The sequence below is a fragment of the Emys orbicularis genome, chromosome 7 (genome assembly GCF_028017835.1).
Source record: "Emys orbicularis isolate rEmyOrb1 chromosome 7, rEmyOrb1.hap1, whole genome shotgun sequence".
Taxonomy (NCBI): domain Eukaryota; kingdom Metazoa; phylum Chordata; order Testudines; family Emydidae; genus Emys; species Emys orbicularis.
In genome coordinates this window covers 55,626,235-55,645,671 of record NC_088689.1, presented here as the reverse complement: position 1 = coordinate 55,645,671, position 19,437 = coordinate 55,626,235, and the positions used below count along the sequence as shown (strand labels likewise).

General features: G+C 40.9%; 2 protein-coding genes across 2 annotated transcripts; both read right to left on the bottom strand.

The window, feature by feature from the left end:
- Window positions 1–10,185, bottom strand: LOC135880912 (elastase-1-like). Its single transcript, XM_065407301.1, has 6 exons — window positions 10,089–10,185; window positions 8,719–8,828; window positions 7,040–7,134; window positions 4,283–4,563; window positions 3,038–3,201; window positions 1–177 (listed from the first exon to the last, which is right to left on the bottom strand). The coding sequence occupies exons 1-6, from the start codon at window positions 10,183–10,185 to the stop codon at window positions 1–3; spliced, it is 924 nt and encodes a 307-aa protein (XP_065263373.1).
- Window positions 10,186–16,573: 6,388 nt separating this feature from the next.
- Window positions 16,574–18,379, bottom strand: GPRIN2 (G protein regulated inducer of neurite outgrowth 2). The gene has a single exon (XM_065407096.1). It carries the CDS (start codon window positions 18,377–18,379, stop codon window positions 16,574–16,576), a length of 1,806 nt encoding a protein of 601 aa, XP_065263168.1.
- Between the last annotated feature and the right edge of the window lie 1,058 nt (window positions 18,380–19,437).

The window sequence follows — 19,437 nt, the reverse complement described above, 5'->3', positions numbered from 1 at the left end:
TTACAAAAAGAAGTCCCAGATTCTGGTTGCTTCAATCCAGGAAATGTAAGCAGAAGTCCTCGTAAAGACACTGGGTTTGTTCTCCACTTTGCATCCAATAGGCCCAAAGCTAACTACACCATGCACTTCCCACTTTTCTCTTCTAATCTGGCAAACCAGTGGTCCACCTGAATCTCCCTGAAAGAAACAACCATTAGATGGGACTTGGAATTGCAGGAAATTGCTATATATGCCAATCACTTTGTGCTCTTTAATAGCTCTATTAACAAACAGAACAAATCAGACTTTTTGCATGCTACATAATGCATAAAACACACCTAGATCTATTTTTAATGGGTGTCATTAAGGTATAGAAAAGGATGTAGCGCTACACTGGAGTTCTTAGCTCTGAGGCATCTTGCGGTAAGGTCTCCACTTACAAGAAGTGAGGAAAGCACCATGTTTTAGCACAGAGGTTCTCAGACTTTTGTACTGGTGATCCCTTTCCCATAGAAAGCCTCTGGGTGCGACCACCCTTATACATTAAAAACACTTTTTAATATATTTAACACCATTATAAATGCTGGAGGCAAAGCGGGTTTGGGGTGGAGGCTGACAGCTCGTGACCCCCCATGTAATAACCTTGCAACCCCCTGAGGGGTCCCGACCCCTAGTTTGAGAACCCCTGTTTTAGCAGGATACTCTTGATGAGATTTAGCTGTCAGGTTAGAGTCCTCTTTCGGATTACCTAAACTCCACATGGGTCACATGAACAGCATTTTCTGCCAAGCACATAAGGATATTAGATGCAGACTGAGTCAGCTCCTTGTTCTTTAAAGCTGTCTAATCATTTATTGGATTAAGAAGGTGGATGATTCAAAGATGTAGTAACAGTATACAGTGTGTTTCATCTCTTAAACCATAGGTCTGGATCAAGGCTAGGTTGGTCATTACTAACATCTGATGGGTGTTCAGTGGCCCACATGAAGTGAATTAGTGGTCTTGATCCGATTCCTACTAGAAAAAAGTACAGATCACAAAAACCATTTCAGCTGACACTAATATGCCCTATGGTTGGGCAGTCATAGCAGAGAGGTCAAGGACTGCATAGGCCAGGGGTGGGCATACTTTTTGGCCCGAGGACTCTGGTGGGGAAATTGCATGCAGGGCCATGAATGTAGGGCTGGGGCAAGGGGTTGGGGTGCAGGAGGGAGTGCAGGGTGTGGGAGGGGGTGCGGTGTGCAGGAAGGGGCTCAGGGCAAAGGACTGGGGCAGAGGAGGGGTGCGGGGTGTACGAGAGGGCTCAGGGAAGGGGGTTGGGGCAGAGGAGGGGTGCGAGGGGGCTCAGGGCAGGGGTGCAGGGAGGAGTCTAGGAACGGGCTCAGGGCATAGGGTTGGGGTGCAGGAAGGGTGCGGGATGCGGCAGGGGGCTCAGGGCAGGGGGTTGGGGTGCAGGAGGGGTGCGAGGTGCTGCAGGGGGTTGGGGTGCAGGCAGGGTGCAGCAGGGGGCTCAGGGCAGGGAGTTGGGATGCAGGGTGCAGGAGGGGTTCAGGGTACGGGCTCCGGCCCAGTGCCGCTTACCTGGAGTGGCTCTGGGGTAGCAGCAGCGCGCATTGGGGCCAGGACAGGCTCCCTGCCTGCCTGCCCTGGCCCCGCGCTGCTCCCGGAAGCAGATGGCACCATGTCCCTGCAGCCCCTGGGGGAGGGTGGGGCAGAGGGCTCCGCGCGCTGCTCTCGCCTGTGGGTACCTCCCCCGAAGCTCCCATTGGCCACAGGAGTTTCAGGGGAGGTATCCACAGGCGAAGGCAGCGCGCGGAGCCCTCTGCCTCCCCTTCCCCAGGGGCTGCAGGGATATGATGCCGGCTGCTTTCAGGAGCGGTGCGGGGCCCGCGGCGCCACGGGGGTGGCAATCTCATGGGCCGGATCCAAAGCTCTGATGGGCCGGATCTGGCCCATGGGCCTTAGTTTGCCCACCCCTGGCATAAGTCAATGAGCCAATTACTTTAGTAATTCTTGAAGGGATGCATCCAGAGAGGTTAAAGGGCATGTTGACAGCACTGTGTAGGGAAGTTTGCACTACAGCTGCTTGTGCTGTAGCTGATCTATGGGAAGTACAAAGAACTTCAGTATCCAGGGCTACCAATCAGTCACTTTTCACAAGCACTAAAAATTAACACGCCCCAAGTCTTCCCACATCTGAAAATAAAATAATTTTTTAATTCCCCTAAATAATGCCTGACCAAAAATCATCATAAAATATATTAAATAATATATTCCTAGAACTTACCTGGGAATTGGTACATATCTTTCACTCATTATAATACAAAGAGGTGGAAAAGTTAAATACCTTTAATTAGACTAGTCAAAAAGTGATAATACACAAGCTTTTGACAAGAGATTCCTTTGCAGCAGTTTTGGGCATTTTTTAGCAACCTTTTCTCTAAGGATATATACAGCTATGAACATTTTTCCATATACTGCAATGGGCTTAAAATAATCTCTTCCCGATTCTCACTCCCACTCCTTCCCCCCCGCCCCCTTGCTACTATTGAAATCAGGATACAGGACTAATTCTGAAAATCAGGACGATTTCCTGTAATTTGAGGCCTTTGACAATCCTAATCTATGCCACTGCTTTAAAACTATTTCTCTCCAATTGGATGAGGGATGTCCAAATTTTGTCCTACTAAGTACCATGTTTAATCATCTTAATTGCTTTTAACAGAGAAGCTACTGATTTAATGATGCCAATTTTCTGTTGAGAAAACAGCTGTGATTTCTCCTTGCTAAATAAATGTATTTAACAGGCAAAACAACAACAATAAACAGCCTTTATCCTGAACATGGAAGTATGCCCCTTGAAACTACATTTCCTAGCATGCAGTGTGGACCCTTGCATATGGAGATGTATAATCATCACAGGCCACACACACTTCTCTTTAAAGACAGGGGCAGCAACAGGCCATTTTTTAGAAAGCTACAAACTATGTTAGCTACCCCTGTACTGAACAGCCTGATGTTTTCATTCATAGTTGGAATTAACAGCTGATTTTTGTACCTGACAAGCAGCAGGAGGCTCCCCAGTGTCCATGAATCCAGCACAGAGCATTGACTGCCGAACTCTGTCTCCCCAGAACTTCTTTAGGCGACATGTACTGTAATCTATGACTGGTAACTTGGCCTGGTTCAAAACCTCAGACAAAGCCAGTTTTTCTTTCCCACCTTAAATAGATAAGAAAAGGGAACATGAAAAACATTTCCATTCTAAATATGAACATTTCAAGTGACATGGAATGCAATTTAACAGTATTCATGTACAAGTTACAAGAACTTGGGTCTACCATGTTCCAGATTAAAAGATTCCTACCATTCTATTTTTGTTTCCCATTTGTTAATTCTGATTTTGTTTGTTTGTTTTAAATAGTCAGATGTGTGTGTGTCTATTCCACAAGTATAGTCAACTATGAAACTGCATTTCCCCACAATCTATTGTCACAGTTTGCAGCTGGGAAAAAGGATCCAACTATTCATTCATCCCTGGGCTGGGTCATGGTATGTTGGCAGGGCAGTAGAGGGAGGTTTGTACTGCTGCTGTCCATGTTTTATCTGTTTTGCAGATAAGGAGACGTCAGCCTCCAGGACTAAAGAGTCTGGCACTTTTCATGGGCATTAGTTAGAATATAAACTCTTTGGGGCAAGGATTGTATCACAGATGTTTGTACAATGCTTAACACAATGGTGCTGTAATACCGATTGGAACCTCAAATGTGCTCCCCAAATATAAAATAAATAAATACATATGTACATTAACATGAAAACAGGGAAGAACCTCAGAATAAAATCGGAATGGTTGTTGAAAGATTTAGCTGTGCAAGTATTCAGACATGTGGTAGCATGGGCACTAACTGTTACCATATGTCACGTACGCTCTTTGGGGCAGGGACTGTTCTGTGTTTATACAGTACCTAGGGTTCTTGTCCTTGACTGGGACTCCTAGGTGCTATGGTTATACTGTTATAACAGTAACATTTAAAAGAATAAGTCAGTCACCTATTTCAGGAAGTGCTGTTATACTAGGTACTTGCACTTCAGAAGCAAGGGAAGCTATTTGGTTTTCTTGTGCCTCAGCACATAGGAAGGCATCCTGCCTATATTGCTATGTGTTTTTAAAAGAAGCCTCCTCTATATCATTGGAATTTCTAAGAGTAACTGGCTAAAAGTTGGTCTCTGATAGGCATGCACCTTCCACAGACTGGTGAAGTCTAACCCCTGAACTCATGCTACGGGAAGCACTCAGAAGTACCTCTTGTGTCCCCCCATCCAGTCACCCAACAGAATTGTCCTGGACGAAGAGTGCTGTCTCTCTTAGGCAGGCAGGCATAGTGAATAAAATGGTTTGTTAAAATGTCTTCTACAGGCTTGACCAAGGCAATGTCATAATCCAGCTCGTTTAGGTGAGGGTAGCGGAAACGCTCATGCCGATAAATTCGCTTCACACGGTAGACGCGCTCTGTGGATTCGGTACGATTAAGGTTATGCTTGCCCAGGAGAATTCGCCAATTTGCTGCATCTTCTACCTTTCCTCTAAAAAATTAAAATAACATAGGGTCTCATTATGTTGAACCTAATGCCCTCTTTTTAATGAGTTTTTTCCACCTGATTATTATGTGCAATACTCCCCACACTCACATAATTGACCAGAAGGCTGTTTACCCCAAACTAGCATGACAGTTATATCAAACGTTGTGAGTTTAAAATGACATTGTTTAGAAGTGCAAAATGGTAGCCTGCTGAAATGAGTGAAGGTGTGTTTATGATGAAAAATGAGATCCTGCCATAAAAGTAGATTAGAAATTAGTTTAGAGGGTTCTGCTGAGCAGAAGAGTAAAGAGCAGCTTGCCTAGTATTTAACAGCAGCAAAGATACAGTTTGACTCTTCACTGCAGGAGGAAACAATGCATCATTATTTACAGCAGGCCTCCATATACAGTGGGAATAAACATATTACAGATGTTTAGGAGGTATCTATAAAATACAACAATAAAAAGCAGGTTTAGAGGCTTAGTGCACTTGTCCTTCACCTTTGGACATTGCACATGAATGTATAACAAGGTTTTGCATCAAAGATTCAGTACCATTTCTAGTTGACTGGGAAAAAGGAATGAATTTTATACATTTCTTTAGGGTAAAATGCATTCCTCCTGAGTAAATGTGCTTTATACCAGAAACTTCGGCTCTGATTCAGCAAAGTATTTTTTGGGACTATTCCTGTGTTTAAAGATAGGTACATGCTTAAGTACCTTGCTGAGTTGAGGCCTAAATGAGGATTGGGGAGAATGGAATTCATTCCCTCACTGCTCTAATTATGGGCAGGACATAGGACTTGTAGCTTTACATGGGATTTCTAGCTACTGAATCTGTCAAGCTTTGCCACTGTGCAGCTTAAGTGGCATGACGAGCTTTACACAGGGTCTTTGAAATAGGGTGAATTTTAATCTTACACCAAATTACATACTGGCAAGGAGGTTGGCCAGATATTTTTCAGAAAGTTTGAAGTTTTCTTAGTTAGACTGTAACTTATTGAATAGTTGGAATGACTTATTGTTGAACAAGATCAATTGCATTAGTTTCTATTGTTACTTGTTTTACACTGTACTTCGCCTGCATGGTTTCTCTATAATGTATAAACTAAAAACTACATTACAATTATTTTAAAAGGGGAGTTACCAAATGTGTGACACAGTCACAGATTATTATCATGCATGGTACAAGAAAAGGAATACTAAATACAAAGAAAGTTTACCAAGTACAGAAAATAACTGCTTTCTGTATCATTATATGAAAGAATAATAGTGGTTTTTTGTTTGTTCAAAAACAAGTGTGGAATATTGATCACAGAAAGCAAGACATTTTAAGAACTGGGTAAATCCATATTTGCTTGATTTTATTCCTTTTTGCAATGGTATATTTCTCAATCCAAGTAATAAAACTAGAAGTTCTTTTGACCTCATTTATATGCTTTCTTTCAAAATATTTTCCTAAGCAATACCCCATGGTTATCATCTTTTGCATTTTGATGGATTTTTCTTTTGCTATTAACACCCTAATTTCTAGGTTATGTTCCCCAGTTTATATTCCTGGGGGAATTCTGCACCACTGCGCAATGCAGAATTTTGCAGAAATTAACATGCGCACATAATTTCGTTTGCCCCACAGAAATGGGCTCCAGTGCTGCTAGCCACCACTAGGGCTGCTGGACCTGGCAGTGCCCAGCTCACACATAGAAGACACTGCTGCGGGGGAGAGGGAGAGAGCTAGAGGGTTCCTGGCAATTGCAGTTCCCAGCATGCCCTGAGGGAAGGAGAGGGCAGTGTGCAGGAAACTCCATGAAAACCTGGGACAGAGCATCAGGCTGTTTCTTCCTCTGGATCCCTGGGCTTTAGGGGGTAGGGAGGCAGGTGTCTGGGCTAGGGGCCCCCACTGCTGGGCTCTGGGGAGGAGGGGGTTCGGATGTATTGGCTGGGGGGGCCCTGCAGCTATGCTCTGAGGGGGAGGGGTTGTGGGTTACCATCCCCCACCCCCTCCGCTGTGCTCTGGTGGGTGGGGAAGGGGACAGAGAAACAGGAACTGGGTTGTCATAGGGTTTCTTTACTCCTGGGGGAATTTTTGTGTGTCTGTATTGTTACAGACATACCTGCTGACAGGTATTTTGAAATAAATTATCAAAATAATTGAAACTGGCGTGATTATGTAGTGTTATTTTGACAAATAAAATTTGCAGAATTTTAAAATATTGTGCGCAGCATTTTTATTTTTTTTGGCATAGAATGCCCCAGGAGTAAGTTTAAGAACCACCCCACTAGTGTGCACAATTTCCCTTGATCAATTTCTATTAGTCTTTCTGATGTGTCTCTTTTCATGGTGGCTCTGAGTCACAATGGCTGAAGTACAGAATACATCTAATTCTGCACTTATTTCTCCTTTTAGTGGCAATAAGTTTACAAAAATATATTCCATAACCTCCAAGAACTCAAGCAAAAACTGCAAATGTAAAACTCACTTCTGGAAGCAGTGGGCAGCAGTGAGAACCCAGCTTTTGTGAATGAGAGTCCCTCCACAAACATGAATAAATTTGCTATTTGTTCTAGTCCAAACCTAGAAAGAAAAATAAAGTTAGAAAATAATAGAAATTTATGTCAGAGGAGATTTCATTCTTGGGCACATGAAAGGAATGGATGAACTAATGGTGGTGTAATAGTGCCCTCTACTGAGCAATATGTGTTACTAGCAGTTGTGGAAGAAATCTATTTATCCCAGCATTCTTTTTTCTGCGTGTAAAATGATGCTAAAGAATTGTTAAGAAAGACCTGTCTGCTAATGCCATTGTGGAATAAAGATGGGGTAGTGAAAACCACTGTTAACTAATAAGCAATAATTATGGAGATATTTGTATGTCCAGACTGCCAAGCCCTCATTATGTTTTACTACTGTAATTTGGTCTTGTCTAGCATTGAAGCCAGCCCTATTGCCCCACCCCTCAAGTCTATTCAAAACATTGTTGCAAGGATCATTTACCTTGTTTGTTGTTCTCATCACATCTCCCTCCTCTTTGCATCTCCCTATTGGTTCCTCTTCCAACATTGCAGTAAACACATGGAGGGTAACAATATTAATATGGAAGACAAGGATGGAAGAATCTTGCACTGAAAACTCCTTTGTGTTTTGTTTGTGAATCCTAACACAGCTAGTTATCTCTCATTTTATTTAAACCATAGGATATGATGTTACTTTTAACTTAATTTGCCCATGCATGTTATCCATTTCCACGTCCAAATTATCAGATGTCAGCCACACTTCAATTATTGATTCTTTATATATACATCCCATTCTCTTCCCTGACCGAGCTTTCTCCTGCAGAAATATAATCTACTTTGATGGCCAAGAAAAATGTATCAGTGGTGGAAAGTAGAGGACTATCTGAGTTAGAGGTTCTGGAGAAACCAGTTTATAAAAGACTCCTTCTGGATGAATGAGAACATGGTCTCCATTTTTTATCTTGGTGGAATAATTCAGTCACATACCAATCTACTTTGTTTAGATACAAAACAGATGATATTACTAATGATGAAAATGTGTTGTTGTCTTGAAGTTCTGTATTTTCACCAATGTCATACAGAGATACCCTCCATCCCTCTTCTTCCTATTTCATCCTTTTTGCCTGCATCTGTAATCAAGTCTTCATTATTTTCTAGGAAATTATTTTCCCATGAAGCTGCTATACAGTTCTTGGTTTTAGAATTTATTTTGAAAGTGGCCAGTCCTCCTACTGTTAAATATACAGGGCCGTTAAAGAGAGTTGGTTTGAGGGGGATTGGGGTGGCTAAAACCTAAATTAAATGTGCTTCCACCAACTTTTTGGAAAGTATACTTCAATTCAGGTTTGATGGCTACATATTGTAGCTCACAAATATTTTACAACTCCTTATATTATATATAAAATTATATAAATAGTTCTTAGACCACAATCCCTTTATTAAAAGCTATGTGAAAAGCATACTTTACATACATTTTACCACTGACTTCAGTAGGAGAAGCATGTGGCACAATATAGAGACACAAGTTACAGTCACTTGCTTGGTTGCACACACACTCTTAATAACTGTATTATTGACTTCAATAAAAATGTTGTATTGACGAAGGACAGCTAGGTTTGTTCCTCTGTCTAAAGGTCATTGTTACCTGTAATGAGACTTGCCAAGGCCAAGAATGTGGCCTTACTTCGTTGCCCGATATAATCCTCTCCACTGTGTTTGGTTGAAAATATGGAACACCACAGTTTGTTGGCCAATCTAAAATATACAGATAAATAAAGGAAGTCCGCAAGATCATATTCTAACAGTAGTAGGCTGATTCTGGAAAGATGGAGCATGCAACTCAAACATGCAGAGAATTTGGAAAAATGGGGTAAAATGACAATCATTAACAATGTACTGTATTCACCAGCCTTGTATTCATATTACTCTTTTTTGTACAATTATGCATGCATGTATAGGAATAGTAAAAAAGTTAATGGATTTTAAAACTTCAAATAGATCAATAAATACATGGAAGAGTTTATTGTGTGAGCTTATTAGTTTATACACCCACACCTGCTATTTTCAAATGTCTATGACTACTTTGCTTTTGGGCCACAATTCCTTTTGCTTCTTAATTTACAGATGATTGTTTCTCTGGAATGTTTGATCACTTTCTGTTTGACTACTTTGGAGATACAGTAGCTTGTTGTGAGAAGATTTTCAGATGTTTTACTGGTTTTATGTTACATATCATTAACTGGACACATTCTTGTAAATTTGCACTCAGATACCTCAAGCTACATCTTTCAGAAACTTCATATTTACCATGGATGCACCCAGCAATAGGGACCAATGCCCTTGACAGGTTTGAAGAAATGTGAATTAAAAGTACGAAGTTGGGTGTTTAAAAATAGCCCACCCTACATCAGGAGCCTGATCCTCCAATCTCTAGTCACACAATTGGTTCCATTGTGTAAATCAGGTGCATCCCTCAAACAATCTTGCCAGGTGTCAGTGCCGCGATTGGAGTCTCCAAGACTTCCCTTTTAAAATAGGGCTTTCAAAATATTAACAGAAATGGCAACTTCTGACCTAGGAGCAGAAGAAAATGACTTATTTGGGCTTTTAGGTGGGGTTGCTGAACACTTGACCAAAGAAATCCCCATGGAACCCAAATAGCTCCTTCTAATTTGACCCGAGGTGCCCATTTCACCTCATGGTATTAATTATTACTATTATTATCTGGTTGTTGTTTTTTTGCCAGTTTCTAGAGAGCAGCCATTAGGGTTTGGTATCATTAACAGCCAACAGTGTTATGGCACTAATAAAGTCATATTTATAGTAGATATCTTGCAGATGCAGAGAAAGGGGAACATTTGGCAACAGAGAGCACTATTAAGCAGGAAAGGAATGAGCTTATCAAACAAGTTTAAGCGTGTGCACAGGATCTGCTGAATTAAAATCCACTGGCTAATGGCATTAGGCTGTTTAATAGTTTTTTCAAAAAACAGAGATCATGTAGTGTCAACTTACCGATGTTCAGGAATTTGGGATGACGTGCATTCTGGAGTGAAGATGCTTGTGCTAAAGAAAGCACTAACAGCAGCATAAGCAAACCGTCTACAATCATTGCCAAGAACTTGATCAGACGAGTAAAGAAGAGAGACTGAATTTTTGTACTGCAGCACAAGTGTCATTACTGAACATGACACTGGAGGGACAGGACCATAAACGCCACTGCTTGTTGTTACTTTCATGATAAATACAGTAAAACAATGCAGGACAGATCAAAACACCAAGGTCTGGATGGTTCTGCCTGTGGTTAGCATTCTTGTTATGACTGGTTGTGGGAGGGTGGTTCTCATCAGCAGTTTTACACTGGAAGGTACAAACAAAACGAGCATTTCTGCAAGGTACTGTTGTATGTTTAGGGAATTTTGGTCCAACATCCACTTTATGATTAATGATTTACAAGCTCAAATGAAGGAAGCCATTGCATTTTTATTACTCGATAAAAATGAGTGGCAGATCCAACCACTGAGCAGCAGATGGGGCTAGGGAACCTATTTTCTATGAAGTAACACAAACACACTTTAATTCATTGAAAGCTCTTGACCCAGATTCATTAAATTACGCTACTTTAACCGCATAGGGGACAAAATCTCTTCTTATGAGGCTGAACAGCTTGCAACACCATGTGGTTAATTGTTGTGTAAATTTTGCCAGTAAGAAAACAGTATGTGGTTGGAAGAGGGTTAAGATTTGTTGGCATCATTTCCTCATTCGTGTTTATTCCCTTCCTTTTTAAAATTCCCTTGAAATGTTGTTTGAGCAATGTATTCTGTCATATATGGAAGGCTGATAATAAGATAGATGGCATCTGTTTAGGTCACATATTAGTTGGGATTAATGCTTCTAAAGACTTACAGACTGCAGCTTAGTACTCTGCTATCTGAATGCATTGACCCTTCTGCATGTGATGACTGTAAGCTCAAGACCCAGCATTTCTAGAGCTTTAGAGAGGCAGAAACTGTACATTTGAATAACTGCAGCAAAGCCTTCGAGTGTATTTCTTGATCTGATACAGACAAGAGTTAAATGTGTGACGAGATTGGACATCCAGCACTTCCCCGGAGAGGATGTTCCACAGTCTAACAGCTCTAACCATAAGAAAGCTTTTTCTGATATTCAACCTAAGTTTTTCTTTTATTAATTAAATCCCGTTATTCTTTGGGGCCTTCTTTTCCTAACAGGGGCTTCAGTTCTGCAAGCCCATGTCAGCCCTGAAAGGGGGTGACAGGAAGAGGAAATGAACCAGTTGTACAGTACTCCCCAGTGGCAGTTGGAATCTCTCTAGGCCAGGAGGCTGAATCTCTCATTTTATAAAGTGGTGGTGATGGTGAGGAGAACATTCATTCTTAAAACAACCAGTGTCTTTAGCTGCAAGACTGACATTTCATCTTTCCAAACGAGAAAAACACATAGATCTTGTTCATCTACAAATTACACTCTCTATGCAAAATGAACACACATCCTGTTACCTTTCTGCCCCATTGCAGAGCTAGCCTATTTAGAATCTCCAATTCAACACAGGGGGCTAGACAACACTACTCATTTTCATTGTCTGTAGTGATACAAGGGTGTGCAGTAGTTACAGGCATATTGAAAAAACAAGGGCTCTGCCCAGAGACACTTACAATCACCAGTTTCTTATCCTCAAATGATTAGATGGATCTAGCAACATGAACTATTAAGGGGGTGAGACTTTGAAAAGATGTGGGTCAGACATTGGTTTTTAATTGATCCCTTCATTTCAAAACTATTTTACTGAAGAAAGTGAAAAAAAATGTAATTTTTAAACCAAATAAACCCCATCATCTCTATCTTCCTACCCAAGAAAGCAGGACATAAATGACTGGTGTTATGAAGAGTTCTGTATGGTTATTCAGCCCACACTGTAAGGGTTTACTGAAAGGATTGATTTCCATCTAATAAACCATTCTTCTCCCACCCCTTTTGTCCAATTAACAATACTACTTAACACTAATATAGGATTTTTCATTTTCAAAGAGCTTTGAAACCATGAATTAATCACCTCAACATGGCTGCAAGGAACAGTTGCAAGTATTACCTTCACAGTTGGGAAAACTCATGAGAGCAGTGTCTTGCCCAAGTCACAGAGAACGTAAGGGTCAGTTCCAAGACTAGAACTCAGGAATTTCTGGCTCCCAATCTTGTAGTAAGACTGAGTGTCTACACTATGAAATTAGGTCAAATTTATAGAAGTCGATTTTTTAGGAAGCAATTTTATACAGTCGATTGTGTGTGTCCCCAATAAGCGCATTAAGTCGGCAGAGTGCGTCCACAGTACTGAGGCTAGCGTCGACTTTTGGAGCGTTACAACTCAGTTGTTTTCGAAGTGTAGACCTGCCCAAAGTACATATTGGACTTCAAGTGCCTGAAAGTGCACTGACTTCATCGGAGCTATGCCAATTTACACCAGCCACGAATCTGGCTCTACGTTTGTAACTCCTATTAATGTTTCCCTCTTTTTATTTCTCCTTCAGAGGACAGCACTCTCAACTCAGATGCACTGGCCAGGTAGACAGGAAAAGCCACGCGAACTTTTGAATTTCATTTCCTGTTTGGCCAGTGTGGCGAGCTGATCAGCACAGGTGACCGTGAGAGTGCTGTCCAGAGCGGTCACAATGGAGCACTCTGGGATAGCTCCCAGAGGCCAATACTGTTGAATTGCATCCACACTACCCCAAATTCGACCTGGCTATGTTGATTTCAGCGCTAATCCCCTCGTCAGGTAGGAGTACAGAAATCGATTTTAAGAGCCCTTTAAGTCGACAAAAATGGCTTCGTCGTGTGGACAGGTGCAGGGTTAAATCAATCTAACGCTGCTAAATTTGACCTAAACTCGTAGTGTAGACCAGGGCTAAGTAAAACTTAGCTGCACCCTCCCCCAAATTGTTTTTCCTACAAAGAACTACATGACTTTGTTCTATAGGTCTGTCGCATCTTACGCACATTTAACATGCACGATTTCAGCTTTACGCGATCGGCAAAAACAAAACAAAAACAAAAACAAAAGAGAAAAACAACAATTTTAATACTGTACCTGTAGTGCGGGTGATTCTGCCCGCCATTACACTCAATGTAATTTTGACTATATGCGATTTTCGCTTTACGCGCTGACTGCGGAACGTAACCCCAGCGTAAGATGCGACAGACCTGTAATTTTAACAAGGAACAACTTTCTGTCCCACCAAGGACCCCTTACCTCACCACACTTACTGGCAGATTTACAAAATCACACTATTTGCTTGGATTTACAAAAAAGCTAAATAATTGTCTGAGTAAGATGGTTTGTACTTGGGCCTGTCACCACAGAAATGATCCTTTCTTATTGCTTCGGATTATAAGAAGGGCAGGAAGAAATGCCTCCCCAAACACATACGGCTTTGAACAACTGGCTAGTTGCCTTATAGGGAGTAGGGATTCTTTTCCTCTGAAGCACCAGCAATTAGTCACACTGGGAGGCAGAATACCAGGTTCTATTGAGTTCATTGCCAGTTTGCATTCTTTCACATGAAGGCAAGTGGAGCCTCTGGGGATGAAAATTTTTATCTTGGCGTCCTGGAAGTTCCACATGCAGATCCTGGTGCACCAAGATCAGAGTATATGGTTTATAATCCCAGGGCCAGATTAAAAAAGATCAACAGGAATATTTTTTATTTTTATTATTTTAGTAAGTGCTGGTGTTATTTGTTGTCTCTCAAAAAAACTGGAGCCTGGTTAGTGCTCATGAAAGTCTTGGAGATCAAAGAACTCCAACCAAGAACAGGTACAGCACAGATGGTTATTTTGCAAGTTTCTTCTTCACTGCTCAGCCCAATGCATCTCTAATACTGATCTTCAGGGGCCACTTTCAATAGGTGAGAGAGGGGCTAATTCAGTTCTTGGCCTCTTCTCCAAGACTGCAAACAGCAGATTTAATGATATTGATACTTGTTTATTGGTAACTGGACTAAGATAACTCATTTCACACACGCTACCTAATAAACACCCACAACAGGCAATACCTATTCTCAGTCAACACCAATTTGGGCTAGATCTGAACCAGTGACTTAGAAGGGAACAGCTTTATAACTTACACTTTAAGCAAGCTGTGAGCCATCCAGAATCCATGTGTTCAGATACTAGTTGGTCCTTCTAGTGCTAAGTTACCATTCTCTAAAATTTATTAATTAGCCACTATTACTTTGTGACTAGGAGCTATCTTGATAGTTCCAACATGTCCTTCTCCCCAGCATCTAGACAGGTCAGCACCAATTGTTATCCAGAGTAGCATCTTCTGGTTTTTGGAACATAAATTTGGTGCCAAATCTCTTTCAAAAGCTGTTAGTTAAATTTTAAATGCAGACAAGCCTGAATCTACAGCATTCCAAGTCATTAGAACTCAGAAGTCAAAAACTACAGTTCTGTCTCTGATAAATCTAACCCCAGTTCCATGAACATTCACAACAATAATTTTGTACAGTGGTCAAAAACTGAAAAGATTCAATTAACGTGTTACCTGACAGGCATTTAGATTCAAAATGCCAAAAGTAACTTTCCAAAGACCACATCCAAAGTGAACCCAAAATTCTGTGCTATGATGCCTTTAAAAAAAAGAGGCAGTTGTCATATTTCATCCACAGAGTTAATATTCAGATGAATATTTTAGTTTTCCTAAATCCCCATTAAAAATCTCTTCTATTTTAATCCTTTCCAAAAGCAAAGGAAATCCTCAGAGGCACACGCTATATTTGTTAACAAGCCACAGTGACTCAATTAGAAGCCTAAAGACCTGAAATGCCCAAAATAAGGGAGCATCTGGGTTTTTTTTGATTAGCAAGACATTGACCTGATTGCCTTGCTTCATTTGCTGTTTATTTTTCTCCTACAGTGATGATCAGATATTGGTACTGTAGTAGCAAATCTGTGCCAGTACTGTACTATAGGTTTATTCACTGAAGTGGTTTATATAACCTAGTGGTTGTAGTACTAGCTTCTACATTGTATAGCAGAGTACCATTGTTTAAGAGACATTGAGCCTAATTGGTCTCTTCTTCTGCTTACAATTCTCTTCTAATCAATACCAATACTATTTTAGGACTTATTACAATTATTTTGAAAAAATTACAGTGATCAGAACTATCCCGTTATTTTCAAATGATTTCCCAGAATTTGTGTGTACACACACACACACACACACACACAAATTTTGGGAAGAGGGGATCCTACAGTTCACATGGCAAATCAATCATCTGGAAATTTTAACCTTATAGTTTAAGTTGCATTACATTAAAAGCAAATGAACAACAACCTGACTTTAGGAACATGTTTCACTCCAGCCAAATGAGGATACGAGGTTGGTGGAGGGCAAGTTGCCCAGGATGGCCCCTCCGCTAGTGTACTGTAAACATTCAAATGGGCATCCTTGTGACTATATATTTATCACTTATGCAATTTAAAAAAAAATCACAATTCAATGTAGATGCACATCCAGAAATCACTACAAATTACATTTAATGTCAGGAAACCAAACTGACCACTTATAATCTGTAATATAGACACAGTATGACAGACTAGCCTGAGATACTTTTTTTGTGTCGTGTTTGTAAGAAAGAGTTATTCAGGATAAAATTCACATTACACGAGTCATTCATGATTCAATAGGTATCTTTGGTAATATTGTACATTTATGTCTTAGTTACATTGCAAGCACTAAGTCCTTTGGATACTTATGTAATTCATTATAACTATATAGACTAATTTAAGTGATGTTGCAGTAGTGTCTTCTATCTATACATTGTCTGTGACATATGTGATGTATAGAATGAAGTCAGACTAGCAGAATTGAAGTTACTCTGCACATTTATATTACAGATCACTCTTATTCATTAACTATATAGCAATTACAGTGTAATTAATATTATGCCCTTTATATATTACTAAAGTGGTATTTATGGCTCTGTAAAGTCTAAAATGCAATTAAGTTATAGTTTTTAAAAACAGCATACTATTTCCCCAAAGAGTTTCAATGTAATGGGATGTTCACTAAGGAATGTAAGTTGTATTTTTAAAAAGTTTTCCTAACTGTAAATTATTAAAGTACAAAGTACAATAACATGACCTTAAAAGATCTGTCTTTTAGAAAAAAAATCTATCATTGCTTGTAATATTATTCACATCTAATACACAAGAACTAAGGAGTACTATAGTAAACAAAAAAGTCAAGGAGCTACAAATATACAAGGCTTCTGCTTTCTCAGGTAATAGATCTCCTTGGAGTTTCTTGTTGAGTTCTCAGGTAATAGATCTCCTTGGAGTTTCTTATTTTATGTCAACTGACAGTTTCCCACCCTATTCTAAAGTGACTGGATTGTCCACACGAGCTGCGTTAAGTCTTAAGATTCAATGTTTATTTACAAGACAGTTTAAATGTTGCAGGCATGTAGCTATGTTCACTCCACAACAGTATTGGAACGAGCACAGCAGCTTGGGTGTCTCAGAGAGTGCATCATTGTTCTAAATGGCCTTTTCTTTGCCTCTTTAGCTGGGGGTGACTCCTCAGTACTTTTCCTAGAGAGCTCTATAGGCTCTGTCTGGAATTGTTCTATTTGAATTTCAAGATGTTTTTGAATGGCTAATCCAAGAACTTCTGGGTCCACGGCTGCCCCATATACTTCCCATGTCATCCCTTCATCATCCCATCTCACTTCACGTACTGGAGACTTTGGGGCCTCTTGGTCATGTTCTAAATTAACCTCTGGGAACACATGAGAGTGACCTTCAGCTACAACAGATGGGCTTGTGGCCACAGACTTGCATTCCATTGTTGAAATGGTTTGTACCTCTGCATCTTTGCACTCAAAAGGAGATTTCAGTTCTTTGGTTAAGTCATTCATAGAGGTCATAGTCCATGTGTCTTTAGTCTTCATTATCATGTCTGCACACTGCTGGTCATGCAACACAATGTAAGAAGCCTTCATTTCCTGTTGAGCTCTGCTCTGTTGAATGCAGTGCTGAGCATGTGACAGATGCTCCTCGGGAACACTACAGCATTTCAGGATTTGCTTTGCATCCAGACCTGATTCACTAACAGATGACACCAGTTTAGGAAAGGTCATCATATCTGAAGTAGGCAAGGACTGACAATATCCAGGAGTTACCTGTTCTCTTCCCGATTCACTAACTGAGCATACCAACCTTGGAACAAGTTGAAGAGATGGTATTGGCAAAGGATGGCAATAGGCAGAAACAGTGCCGTCTATCTTCATAGCAGAATCCTGCCTTGCACTGCAGGGTAGGGCAGTGCTGTTGTGAATTGTCATCACTGTGGGAGAGTATATACTGCTTGATACATTATTGTAAGTCATGCCACCTTGACTAAGCCCAATTGATTGACTGCACATTGTCCTGTTTGGGAAACCACTTCCTGGCATGTGTGGTCCTAGAACAGCAGTGTGAAATGTTCCAGGATCTGTATAAATGGTTGTGTTATGTGTTATACCACCACTGTCAAAGCTGTTTGTGGGCACTTTTTGGTCTCTATGTGAAGTGGGAATCTGAGTCACCCAGTTTTGATAGTTAGGAGTATTTTCATACGTTCCAGAGCCATATCTCGGTCTTTGGAAAGACGTGTTATGCATTGATGTATCATAATTACTGCTAGAAGAACTTATAATAGAGTGTGTGGCACTGGTTTCCATGTGGGTGACAGAACTCTGCTGCTTGCAACTGCATGTTAGGTCAGAATGGCTTCTTTGGACTGCAGCTTCCAGTCCTTCCATTCTATTCATACTTTGCTGGTGTGTATCACAGACTGAAGAAATGTTCTCAACAGTGCTACTCTTGACATGCATCTTAGTGTCCTTTCCTTCCAGGGATATTGGAGTCTGGTCAACAGTCAGGAAGCGGTTTGTAGTCGTAGCTCTGTTCTGCACATTATCACCTGGTGACTGATCACTCGTTGTTCTGACAGCCGATGAACTTTCCACCATTCCAGACTGTGTGGAAGACCATTCAGAACTAGGGGTACTTCCAACATCGTTCTTGCTCACCTGTGTTTGGCAGACAGTGCTACTGAGGCTCTTCTTGAGATCTTGCTTGTTGCTCTGTCTTTCATCAGAACTCACTTGCCCAATGCACGCCAGACTTGAGGAGCTCTTAGACAGAGGGTGGCTGTTTAGATTCAGGGGACGGTGGCAAACAGAATTTAGTGTTTCCTGATGGGAATGGGTTTGGACCTGGTGGCTGTTGGCTGCCATGGCAAATAAGAGACCTGCAGGAAGGAAAGAGACTTTAAAAACAATTCAAGAAGGAATATGTAATTAGCGATACTCAAGATCAGGAAATACTCATCATCCCTATGGATCCACTGCTTAGGCTTCCCTTGCTTTTTATAGTCAAGAGCATGTGCCTCCAGAGATCAAAGTACAATATCTTTCTTTATCCTCAAGTGGATCAGCTTGTTTTTACCATTAAGATTGTTATACAAAGGATTTTTTCCCCAAATTGGGTTTGTACTTCATGATACAGAATGAGTTTTTACACATTATGAGTAAGTATCAGCAATGTCAAGTCTCTCCTGAGTTTACTGAAAAACACTTTTTACGGTGTCCAGAGACAGGCACTGTGACCGCCCACAACTTAACTGAAGGGAAGGCACATTTTTAAACAAAGATGAACACTCAGGAGAAAAGTTATTAGGAACCTAAGTTAAACAGGTGGTGTCACAAACAAAAAACAAAAATGTTTTCAACAGTCTGACTAAAAATTCTTTCCTCTCATAGCTGTTCAGCTTTTAGTTCCTTGTGATGTCATAATTTTCACAAATTATCCAGTCATCGAGTCTTAAAGCTTAAATTGGATTTAAGTTTCTAAATTGGAAAAAAAAATCTACTCTCTCTCCCCCCTCCCCCAAACAAGCAGTTATAGGATCCACCAGGTGAGTTAGCAGAAGAGCTCTAACGAGTTCACCCCTTCTTGTCAACTGCTGGGGATGGGCCACATCCACCCTGATTGAATTGGCCTCGTTAACACTGACCCGCCTCCCCCACTTGGTAAGGCAACTCCCATAGAATCATAGAATATCAGGGTTGGAAGGGATCTAGTCCAACCCCCTGCTTAAAGCAGGACCAATCCCCAGACAGATTTTTGTCCCAGATCCCTAAATGGCCACCTCAAGGATTGAACTCCCAACCCTGGGTTTAGGAGGCCAATGCTCAAACCACTGAGCTATCCCTCCCCCACATCTTTTCATGTGCTGTATATTTATACCTGCCTACTGTATTTTTCACTCCATGCATCTGATGAAGTGGGTTTT